This window comes from Taeniopygia guttata, chromosome 3, assembly GCF_048771995.1.
Source record: "Taeniopygia guttata chromosome 3, bTaeGut7.mat, whole genome shotgun sequence".
NCBI classification, from domain to species: Eukaryota; Metazoa; Chordata; class Aves; order Passeriformes; family Estrildidae; genus Taeniopygia; species Taeniopygia guttata.
This window is the reverse complement of record NC_133027.1, coordinates 42649692-42662275: the sequence shown is the minus strand read 5'-3', so window position 1 is coordinate 42662275 and position 12584 is coordinate 42649692. Positions and strand designations below refer to the sequence as shown.

Genomic DNA, 12584 nt, shown 5'->3' with positions numbered 1-12584 from the left:
GAGAAAGTAACAATCTCCTTACCTCTTCTCATATCAGATAATTTGGTCTCCATGGTGTGTTTGACATGTGAGATATTTTGTTATATTTCCCCTGAGATTTACCTGCTATGTAAGACAAAGTTAGCTTGATGAAGAAACTGTATATCCTGCTTTAAAATAAAAGTATATGAATTACTATAGCTTAACAATTGCATGCTCCTTAGTTTTGCGGAGGGTTTCTAATCTTGTTTATAAACCTCAAGGCAGATGGATAAATTAATATCCATGCAGTCTTTATTCCCCCAAATCTCTGTAAATATGTTATAAAAATTACTTGAACAAGAAAATAAAGTTTTCCTTTGCTCAAAATGTCAGGCTTGAGTGGGAGGTATACATGCTAGGTTATGTAAATGCTTAAAGAACTGTAGATGTAGAAAACAGTCTTTCAAAGCCATATTTAATTATAAATAAATATGTTCATCTCTGTGGTTTCTAAACTTTACAAAGCAACTATCTTGCATGCTTCATGAAGTATCAAACAAAATGTTAGGAAGTAACATAATACTGGTACTATAAGGGCTGAATTTGAAGGGAGGGGTTTTTTTAAGAGAGGACAGTAAAAAAACATGGGGTTTTTTGGTTGAGTTCGAAACTACAAGGGATCTTGTAATTTAGCAGAGGTCTGTAGGAAAATACATTTGAACAGGATCTGGGGATAAAATTAAGGTGTTTGAAGGTGACTGCACAGTGCTCATTTGTTGCATCTGCTAGTTTCCTCTGGCAGCAAGCCTAATAGCTGCCTCAGTTTAGCTGACAAACTGACTCTTAATTCCCAAGTCTGCTGGCCATAAGAGCATAGGAATAGAAACCTTCTTGTTCTGTCACTTATTAGGTGCTTCTTTTGCGCCCTTTCACTTGCATAAAGACATGCTACCTTTAAAACTGATTTTGAATGGTGTTCAGTAGTCCACAGTCTTCAAAGCTGAACACTGAATTTGCAGAACTTGAGAGCAGTCTGCAAGTAATTTGGAGTAAAATTAGTGAAAAGACAACATTGTTGTCAAAGGTGTTAGTAATAACTGGATGACTGTGTTGAAAATCAGCATAAGCCGTACAGATGCCATTTTTAAGTTGTATTTTTTTGTCCTAAGGCTGCAGTGGAAAAGTTTATGAAACAGTAAAGAAGTGAAATAATTCTGGGAAAGATGAGGTTAGGGAAACCAGATGGAGCAAGCAATTGAATTGGTCCAGAGGCACAAGGAATATAACATTCATAGGAAATCAAGTTTTACTGGTCTCACCCCTTAAAGGTCTATTAGTTTCTTAATAGATTTTTTTTGTCTGTTAGTACTATATCAAATAATGTAAGTAATTACCTCTTAATGTAATTAGTCAGATGTTACTGTATAAACATTCCAATGTGAAAATACATAAACATGTGTGATCCTTCAAATACTTTAGAGAGTTCTGAAAACTGCTTGTCTTGTGAGATTTAACATTCAACAACCCTGAACTACAAAGGATACTAAGGAATCCCTGAAATTCTTCTGTAATAGCAAAGGCACAGGAGGAATAAAATGTCTTTAGTTCTGAGACTTGTTTAATATTAGCATACCAATTTAAAAAATCCAAAACTTTAGGTGATGCTAGTTACATCATGAATTTTCTTATGGGTCTTCATATTACACTAGTATCAGTGAAAAAAGCTTGGGTTTACAGTGCTGCAGAGGGTTTGATGTTCCAGTTTGGTTTTTTTCTTCCTTGTTTATGTTTTTTTCTTGTTAAAGTTCAAGTTACATAGTTCAAGTTAGTTAATGAGTGTCAAATATAATTGTGACATTCTTTAGTGTAGGAATTTCTGTCACTTTTAGTGACTGCCAGATTTTTTATCATGTCTTCGTAGTATTGTTATGCTTATCTTCCATGCTGTGTAGCACAGAAGTTAGAAGACTGAAGAAAACCAAGCCACAATGCCTATCAAAAGACATTTAATATTTAACAGTGTTCATCTCTCTAAAAATTACTTTCCTGGTTTAAGATAAGGTTCAGCTTTTCATGGTCATGCCAGTCTACAACTATTTGAAAACCATTTAAGCTATGAATTCATACTGCATTTCCCATTCCCTATAAGAATTGTGAGAAAAATTCCATTCTCTGGAGAATCCTCAGTCTGTCACTTTGCATAGCTGTGAAGTTTAGTGGACATTTGTGCTTTAATTATGGAAAGGGAAATACGCCTAATGTCCACAAAATATTTTTCTTGCAGGTTTAATAATGTATCAGTCAGGATAGCCTTTGAGGAGGAGTTGCAGTAAAAATGGTTATGATATGTATTAAGTAAGATGCAGCAGTATTGGAAAGAACTTTAAAAGACTTTCTGCTTTTGTTGTTTCTCACTAAAAATAGATTCTGTCTTGTCATGGCTCAGCAGAGTGGCAATTTTAAGTATTACAAAGCAAAAAATGTGTTGTCAAATATAAAAAATATTTTTATAGACACCATGCAGTATCACTTTCCTGTTAAGGCAGAAAGATTGAACTCTTTGCATAGTTAAGCACACCAACAAAAGGTTTCACTAGGTCTCCAGAGGTTGTCAGTATTCAAAGTAAAAATTCATCCTTGCATGTCATCAAACTCTGTCTCTATCAATTTCTTTCCATGCTGTGTATCTTCCCCACCAGCTAGTTTTATAACACCATACTGAAAACTTCTGCTGTCAGCAAAACAGACCAAGATTGATGTTTTTTCATCTGTGTACTCCAAGTGGTTAGCAAATATGGCAACAGGACTTATTGTCTCAAAGGCTGGAGACAAATAGATACTTTGCTGTATTTCACGTGTTTCATACATCTGTTTCCAGAATTAGAGTAGTTGAATTCTAAATTGATGAGAAAGAAAGATTTTGACTACAATTATTTTGCATGCAATTTAAAATTGTGATGTTAGGTAATAAATTCAATCTTAATTGATGTGCATTTTTATGTTGTTGTTAAACTGTTTTGACACTTGTCTTAATAAGATTTGAGATTATTTAGTCAGAGATTGGTGTCACAGATTTGAGGAAGTCCAGATTTTCAGCACACTGAAGCAGTACAAAAATTTCTCTATATAATTTCTATTTTACTTACTATAAACAAGAGAAATATGCTTATCATTGTACAATATATGAAAAATATTGTTGTTTTGACTGATAGTGCTTAAACTGGGTGATTATAATGAACATTTCCTTTCTCTCTAAACCTATGTTGGAATTATTTTTCAATCTAAGTTCTTAAACCCTTTTAACTGAGAATCTGTAATTTATTCACTTTTAAGACAGGCACTGCAGTCTGACTTGAAGTAAAATGTTAGGTTACTTTGGTCCATGTTGTAAAATTCTGCCTCAGGTTGAGGTAGTGTATTTTCTATACATTATAGGCCTCTTTTTTTAGGCAGTGAGGTAATTGGAAACTATGCCTACATGATCAGTGATTTGTCCATCCAAAATCCATCATTTGTGCATGGTCAGACTTGCATTCACGTTTCTTTCATTCTAGCCTTGTCTGGCTGGCTCAGAAATGCAACATTTTAAACATTATACATTTCCTTAACTTCTCTGATCAGTGAGGTCTGTAAAAACTTCTGTCTAATGCATTATAGATTATAGACCTGAAGAATCAAAGATCACATTAAATGCTCTTGCACAAGTTTTAAAATCTGAAGGCTGTACCTCCTTTTCCCATAGAATAATTCATTCTCTATGAACCATGTAACTTTTCCAGTGGAAAAAAAAATGGAGCTGCTATGATGTAACAGTGTACTGAAAAAAGAACACACTGAAAAAAGCAAGACATTTCTGGACACCATAAATACCTTCTTTAACTGGTACTCATCAGTCCCTAAGGTGACAACTAGAAGAAACACAACCTTATACAATTAAGTTAGGGTCAGTGGTAAAGCCAGGGCTATAGAAAAAAAAATGTGCCAGAAATTCTGCCTTACATTTCCTTCCTTTGTGAATCAAAAAGAGAATAAAATATAATTTATAGGAATTCTTTTTAAACTGTTGTGATTGGAGCAGTCCCTCTCCTTTCCTTCTCCTTCAGAGGTGTTTTCAAAGCACTTCACAGAATTAACTGAGGTGATATCAGTAAATTAATCAGACAATAACTCATAGGTTTAAAAAATTCTAACTTTAATACAGTGAACTTAAATTGCCAGAGGGAGACAATTAGATTATTGACTCTTCCAGGAGAGATTCAAACTGATTCACATTTGTTTGTTAGAATTACCATCTTCAAATAATGTCTTGCCAGGTACCAACTAATTATAGCCCAGTAAAAAAGTGTTGAAAAGAGATACTTTGGGATAACTATAGAAAGTGAATAGTTAGATAGATTAAAAAAGTGAAGATGTAGAGAATGAGAATACATACTCATTAAATAGAATAGCACATTGGGCAGTCTGCATCCCTGAAGAAATGATCTGCTGGGTCATGTGTGTCATCTTGGTGAGGAGAACTCTCTGTAGTTTCTGGGGTCTTCACAGGACCCAGTTGCAGGGTGAGCAGTCAGTGAAGCTAATGCCTGTGCTCCCAGGAAAGAGCAAGGAAAGCAATCTTACTGCTACCCCAAAAAATGCTGCTTTATCCTTGTCCTAGAAACAGCTGCTGATAGCTTAATTGTTATGCAGACAATACAAGTGGAATAATACAAATAACAGTTCTAATTCATAAAAGGATCGTCCTCAAGTAAAATCATTGTACCTCAAATGCACACCCTTTTTCTCCCTTCAGTCTCAGATCTGTATTTCTCCATACAATTGTTGTCACAAACTGTCAGATCATGAACTGCTTATCTTTCATGGGTTAGCATTTTCTCTAGGTTTCATGTACTTCTCTAAATGCGTATAAAGGAGTCTCATGCTTTTCCCTGTAACAAAAAATTATTATATTTTGAACTCATATTTTTAAAAAAACCTCTTACGGTTTTATTTACCCCATCCAAGTTTTGATCTCTCCCCTTTGAAACAAAGATTGAAAATAAAAGAATAAAACTTTTACATGTATAGGTAAATTAATATGCGATATGAATTAGCAAATTCTGAAAAGCTAAAATGGTGAATGATCATGCAGTCCTTTGATCATTTCTTTCTGTTTCTCTCATACATAGTACTTTTATATTTACAGAACAGGAATAAGCCCATGGATGGACTCTTCAACTTCTGTTTTTTCATTCTGCTTCTGTCAGCTGACCCTTACTTCTGGAGTAGATGGACACTTTTTCCATTCTACCCTGATCTCATAAATTTTGAAAGACAGTCAGTATTCTTAAAATGAACCAGCAGAGCAGATTCAGCAGTTTTAGTAATATGAATGAGGCACGGACACTTTTCCTTGTTGGGACTTAAACAATTTAGGTCAACCTACAAATTACATTTTTGGATGTCTTGAGCAAAGGTACAAAATAGTTACTTGGGTGTATTTGACCTGTATTCATCACACAGTAGTAATACTAATTACAACTGCTGTTCATTGAAGGCTGCAGCAAAAGATTCCCTACTTTGTTTGGTATAGGTGTCTGTGATGTCTGAGCTCCAGCACTCATCAAGTGAGGCTAATGAGGCCTCAAAATTAAGAGCTGCTACTTTGCAGGTTGTCAGGGCAGTACAGAGAATGGAGGGTGGGAATCAATTGCTCAGAATTGCTCAAACCAGTGAACAAATATAATGGTGCATTCTGTACAAACTGCAAGTGCTGCCCTGGAGTGAACTCCACATAAAGGAAATTACAATGATTGAGTCATATGGTCATGAGCATGAAGTTTGCTGTAGTAAGGAGATCGTGAGAAAAATGCTAAAATAGCCTGTGCCATTTTTGTTATTGAAAGAAAATACATGAGTCAAAAACTGCATTATTAGTGAGAAAAAAACACCCAAATTCAGAATTTCAAGCAGTATCTTAAAATGAGCATGCATAAAAGAAAAATGAGTAATCTACAGAAATAAAAAAATTATCACAGCAAGTAGTGATGATCTACTTTGTTTGTCCTAGATGAGGGTAGCAATTGGAGATTAAAAAAAAAAAAACAACAAAACAAAGCATAAATTCTTGTTTCACTTATCAAGAAGCAATTTATTGGCAGCTGCTTCTCATAATCAAGCTTTATTGCTCTTTTTTGCCTTCTTTGTATATAAAGTAAGAGAAAAATGTATCTATAGGCCTACTAAAAATTTCATTCTTTGGTTTACTGTATGAGTATTTCAAAGAGTGTACACATTATAGTTGTTATGAATAATAATATCCGTTGGGATACCAGGTGCATGAAAAGAGTAAAGAAGGGTGTTATCTTTCATAAGTCTTTAGTAGAAAAGTCGGTATTTTTTTCCCTACTATATATGCATCATTTCTTATTAAAATTAAGCAGGACATTTTTCTCTGTCTAATTGTGACACTTTTCATGTGTCTTAATCAAGAATTGCATAAAATTCAAGACATTTAAAGGAGAAATATGGGTGGCAGCAAGCTAAACTGGGAATTTATTTAACACACACTGTTTTAGATGCGCACACACATGTAAGCAAAGGTCATAAATCTACAGCCCTCTTGAGCAATAAGGGAGGGGAAAGAAAATCAATTCTAATCAGGAGACCAGTGCTATACCTCATAATAACAACTTCTCCATACACCTGAGTCACTTAGTAACATTTTGTATACATTTTAAGTAAAACCTCTTAGTTTTATTCTGTAATAGAACAAGGTGGAAGCAATATAGTTTTTATAGTTTCACTTCCTTTATTTAGTAGTTATTGGTTTTATTGTCTCTGTAACCATTAAAATCCAGATTAAATACAATAGCCATGAACTTCATTATCAGTGTTTAAAAGGTTTGTTCAAAAGCAGATATGCTGCCATTAAATGATACATTGTGTGAGCAATCTTTCGAGGCATCACTGAGATATGGGAATCGGGTTTCTATTTTATTTTCTCAAATGAACTTTATAAAATTGGATTATATCACTGTTCTTGAACTAATTTGCCTTGTATCTTTGTAATCTAAAGTGAACGCAAATTTATGGGAAGAAAATTAATTCCATTTCTGTGCAGTTAACAGAATCATCCAGAATAACTAACAATTTTATTTCCTCAGCATTTGGCTTTTTCCTATGTCAAAAGTGAGCTGTGATTTTTTTCATATAAAAAAAATTTCTTCTGTCTAGGAAAAAAAAATATTTCGTATATTTCTAAACCTTGTGACTGTGTAGACGGGAAGTCTAGCACTTCACAGATTCAGTAAATGAACCTGTACATATTAAGTATTTCAAATATTTTTTAGAATGTGTGGTAGATTTTAGAACCAGGTTTTTATTCTTTCTAAACGCAACATGTAAGTGTAGCTATGTATCCTTGAACAGCTGATTAAGCTTAAGGTTGTAAGTATTGAATTATAGTCAGACTAGCATTGCCGTATCTTTATAAGTTTTCTGTCACAAACCTTTGTCCTTCCTCTCTCTTTTTAATGTATTAACTAGTTCCTTTCTTTTAAATTGATGAAATTGTACTTCCTAAAACCATAAACAAATAGTTTTCTTCTATATGATTTGAGAGTAAGATTCTGCTTTTTTAGCTAAGATTATAATATTTAAAGTGTAATTTTTTATATTGAATAATTGTGGTTTTTGAAAAGTAGATACTTTAACACATATAGAATAGACATGTGGCACCAACACAAAATGTTCTACTAAAAAAGTGAATTTTTTGATGGTTGTTTAATCACTTATTTAAGAAAAAAGCTAATTCACAGTTAAATGCTTACACCAAGTTCCAGATACAATCAAGAGCAATCCAAATTTCTGCATCACAGTTAGATATGCAGTTGAAGTGAATTTTCCACAACATTCTGTGTTTTTTGTGGTTGCTAATCAATAAATGCAAACCTTGGTGCATCTGTGCTCTTTATGAAATATTTGGTTCAATTTGTTAGCTCATGAAGAATAAGCTTCATGAACTGCAGGGCCACTTTGTCAATTTATTATTTATTCATTTTTAGGCACTACAGCAGTTAATTAAATTTGCCAAAAAGTCATGTGTAGTTTAAAAACTGAATTTGATTTCCTTTAAACGAATAGTAAATAATTACTGCTAAAGCAGGAAAGATCAGATATTGAAAAGCTGGATAATTGAGAAACTGAGAAATGTGTTTTTCCTACAATATTTTTCTTTTCATGTCCTCCTTTTATAATTGCATTCCCATCTCCCTATTTATTTCTGTGTTTGCAGAGATTTATTGTTCATGTTTGGCAGTTTGCCAGTACTGCGAACCATGTTTTGCTTTGCTTTGCCCACTCTCTATCCCATAAATCAACTTTTCGGTGGCTGTGTGTCAGGAAATGTGAAGAGATAACAACATCACCAATAAAAACAATAAAAATCTAGTTTTAGAATTAATGCACTATAATACGCCTGGCGGAAAATACAGTGAGAGCCAAATACTACTTAACCTTCATGTGATTTGGAAAAGTAGATATTCTCCATGGACAAAGATAAAGAAATCTGGTTTAGAAAAAGATTAGAATCATCATTGCCAGAGCCCTTTTGGTATCACATTTAGCAGCAATTGATTTTGGAAGAGCATTAGTACAGCAGGTAGGAATGTGGAAGAGACAGGCAGAAAATCAGAAGTGTTTGTGGCAAATTAGGGAAGTATATTAGTTTTTCATGACTTAGAGTCAGTATTCAGTGTAGATGAAGCATGATAAAGCCAGTACCAGAAATAATGCTCACAGAGCTCATGCACTGCAGGAGGCTGGAGGTTTTGCAGACTGAGATCCCAGCCTCCTGCCTATGGGAAAGGAAAAATGAGGGGTGTATGAACAGTTTGATTCTCTACCATGAATTTATTGATTCAGGCTGTGCTGCAGCCATAGAATGGCTGGTGGTGGGGGTGTCCCCTTCTTCATTATAAGTATAGTGTGTGACCTGGCCTCAAGCCTTCCCAATCTACCTGCACAGCCTGAAAGATTTTATTTTAAGGAAAACTGATAAGAGAGTTCTCAGTTTCCATGTACTCACTGATGGTTACCTGGAATCTCCATTTAAGTGAAACTACACTTCTGTACAAAGATTAAACTTCTTGCAGTCTTTTATAGAATTAAGTGTCTTCTTCGGAAAACAAGTATAGAAATATTAATTTATAGAAAATCATCACAAACTGGTCTTGATGGAAATTCCAGTCTTAATAGAAATAGTTTCTTTCTTATGGCTCATAATAATATTCAACATTTTTCCTGTATTTTTTAATACCATACTTCTTGTGCTGTAATTAGAAGTGAATTTAATTGTTATTCTTGTCCATTCTAGGTACAGAGATCAAGAAATAAGCAGTTACGTGAGCTGTTTCCAGATGGATTTAGTATTCATCACGCAGGAATGCTGCGGCAGGACAGAAGTTTGGTTGAGAACTTGTTTTCTAATGGACATATCAAAGTCTTGGTTTGTACAGCTACACTTGCTTGGGGTGTCAATCTGCCTGCTCATGCTGTTGTTATTAAGGTAAGAACTTCCTTACTCTGCAAGGGGTTATCTGTCTTAAAAGAAATCTGTGGAGAAGTATAGGTAGCAAGATCTCTTGTGAGTTTTGGGCCTGGAGGGAAAATATCTGATTGATTTGAAATGTTATTTATATCTCATTAAACTGATTCACTCCACTGGGAGTCTAGTTTGTATAGTAAAGATTTAAATATATCAAAGATTATGAAAGGATTAGTTAAAGTACACTTCTGAAATCATACTATATTTGCCTAATTTCAGTATTCAGCTCATCGGGATTATATTCATGTGTATTTATGTTAATTTTTATTAACTTTTCCTCAACCAGGGAACACAAATATATGCTGCAAAAAGAGGCTCCTTTGTTGACCTTGGAATTTTAGATGTCATGCAGATATTTGGTCGAGCTGGACGGCCTCAGTTTGACAAATTCGGAGAAGGCATCATTATTACAACTCATGATAAACTCAGCCATTACCTGACTCTTCTTACACAGCAGAACCCAATTGAAAGCCAGTTTCTTGAAAGCCTTGCAGACAACTTAAATGCAGAGGTAACCTTTGATTTGTTTAGAGAAACTAGCAAACTTTAAAGGATTGACATTATTTGAAAAAAAAATGCAATATTGTCACACTTAATAAAATTTTCATTGTACATATTTTATTACTGTTAGTGTGTAGGTGTGTATGTTTAAGTGAACTGTTACATATGTGAAAACGAGGGGTCTTTTGCAAAAGAAAGTAGGTATTCAAAGTAGGATGGAGGGTCAAAATGCCATTAAGATAAAACTGTAGCAACACAGCATTTGTCTTTTAATCAGAAGAGATTTTTTAGAATTTAGTAAGTGTCCTGCGTGAGAAGTAAAATCCACAAAAAAATTAAAGCTTCTCTTTCTGTATGTAACCAAATTCACATATTTGACTGCAGCGTAAGAAGAATAATGGACTTATCTTTAATTTTTTTTTTCTAAAGCACTAGACATTTTTTCAGTTGAAGTCAAGCAGTTTAGCAAAACTGAAATGTCCAGTGACATAAAACTGCTTATCATTTTGAAAGATGTAAGGTTTTTTGGGTCTCTTAAGAATAGTCTTTTAAAGATGCTTGTTATTTTACGTACACAATTCTTACATATTTGTTTATTTTAGCTTTTCATCACTTTTGCAATTTTCCCATCTCTCCTTCTACCACAAAAAAAAAGAGCAAAACTAAATGGAAGGCATACTTGCATTGGGCAGATGTATTGCCCTCAACCATTTCCTTTTGACAATACTTAATGATCCTGGAGATATCCTCTGAATATTCTCCAGGTGGAACTGGATGGATATTCAAAATTGCATAGTAGCAGCTTACATGTTAGAAGTAAAAATGTTCATCCTAAAGTTGGTTGTGTAGGTCAGGATTATTTGTGGTTATTGTTCAGCACCACAGTAAATCAGGAGAGAGTGGTCTCATCTTGGAATACTTTGTGCCTTTTCACTAGGAAAAAATCCAGCCAGATTTCACAGAAGAGCTTTGTTCTTTTTTTTTTTTTTTTTTTTTTGAGATACAGAAGTAGACAGTGAAACAAGGGTTGGGTAGGCAGCAGAGTTTGCTATTTTTTTAAATACTAGGAAGTTAGTCTTTTTTTGTGTGTGTGTAATGGTAGCAATCTGAAAAGAACAGTGTACTCATGGCTTTAAAATTACCCTAGATTCCATATAGTGATACAGCTGCAGAAGCTGAAGATGCAGTCAGAATTTTTTTAATTACTGCAATAAATGATTGGTAGTAGAAATAGCAATGGAGTAAAATAATATAGCAAGGACATGAAAGTAACATATGTATTAGTACTTCTCCTCCTGTTATAACATGCAGGAAAAATTAGTACCTGCCAGATTACAGGTAACCAATACTGTGAGCATTGACAAGGAGCTGTTGTGTCAATTTTTTTTTGAAAGTAACTTAATAATTTCCATATGCTTGGAGTCAGTCTGAACTTCTGTGTATGCTGATTTGATCTAAGATAGTGGAATTATTTGAAAAAGATACAGGTGGTTTAGAAGAAATTGTTAAGTTTATCTGGAGATGACTCTTCCAATATGCTTCACCATTCTGGAAAAAAAAAAAAAAAAACCACGGTTTACAATATATACCATCATATGAATCAGTATATAGTCTTATTAAGTACATTCAATTTTAGTCATCTTTCACCCTTTGGTAGTAACAAAGCACTGTATGGATACAAAATATATGGGTGTTGACTGATTTGTTACAGAAATCAAGACAAGCATGTTGATAACCACTGTCAACTTCTCCATAGCAGAGCCTGTTGTTAGCACCAGGAAATCTGCACTGATGGATAATAAAGCAACATATTGTGGGAACAGAATCTGCTTTTATTACAAGTCATTCAGAAAATCCAAATGCTTATTCTCTAGTTGTAAAGAGAAACAAATTAAAGGCCAGAAGCACTGCTGAATTGTTTAAATTCTTAATTTGTTATGGACACACCAGTAGCTGACAGAAGGGCTGATAAAGTGAAGGTAGCAGTTGGACGTATGGGAAGACTTCATATTTCCACAAGAATATGAAATTGCTTTTATCTAAACCAGGTTTCTTGGCAAAAATAGGTAGGTAGATGGTAAGGATGATTCAGATATTTCAGGTAATACAACATATAATCCTAGCCACACAATTGCTAAGTGGAACCCAAGGCCTTGAATTTTGTACCTACACTTATGTGGTGCAGGAGAGAAAATTGGGAAAATAGTGCAAAAAAATTGCAGTATTTCTAATCCCCATATAAAAACTAATTTTCTAGAAGCAGGAAATTTTCAGAAAGGATGGTGAATGGAATAAATCAGTTTCTGTGAAAGGAACCCACCAATTTTTCTGTATGCTTCAGGAGAGAACAAAAGCAAATCAAGATTATATGACACCGTTTTGTGAAGTAATAAATTAATATTGCAATAACAATGCGAGTAATATGGCAAAAGATTGCACCTCTCCTGGGACAAGACCCATGATGTTTTGGCTGCAATGAGCCAGTGACAGGTTTAGAAAACAAAATTATGTCAGCTGGGTGGTTGAACAGTGGAAG

The 12584-nt window shown here is 34.1% G+C and overlaps 1 protein-coding gene across 2 annotated transcripts in view; it reads left to right on the top strand.

The window, feature by feature from the left end:
- Positions 1-12584, top strand: part of ASCC3 (activating signal cointegrator 1 complex subunit 3) — a 250692-nt gene that overhangs the window by 141261 nt on the left and 96847 nt on the right. For both annotated transcript variants that reach the window (XM_072926725.1, XM_002196594.7), the window contains exons 15-16: positions 9317-9508; positions 9834-10058. In XM_072926725.1, the coding sequence (XP_072782826.1) occupies positions 9317-9508; positions 9834-10058 (417 nt within the window). The remainder of the gene's footprint in view (positions 1-9316; positions 9509-9833; positions 10059-12584) is intronic.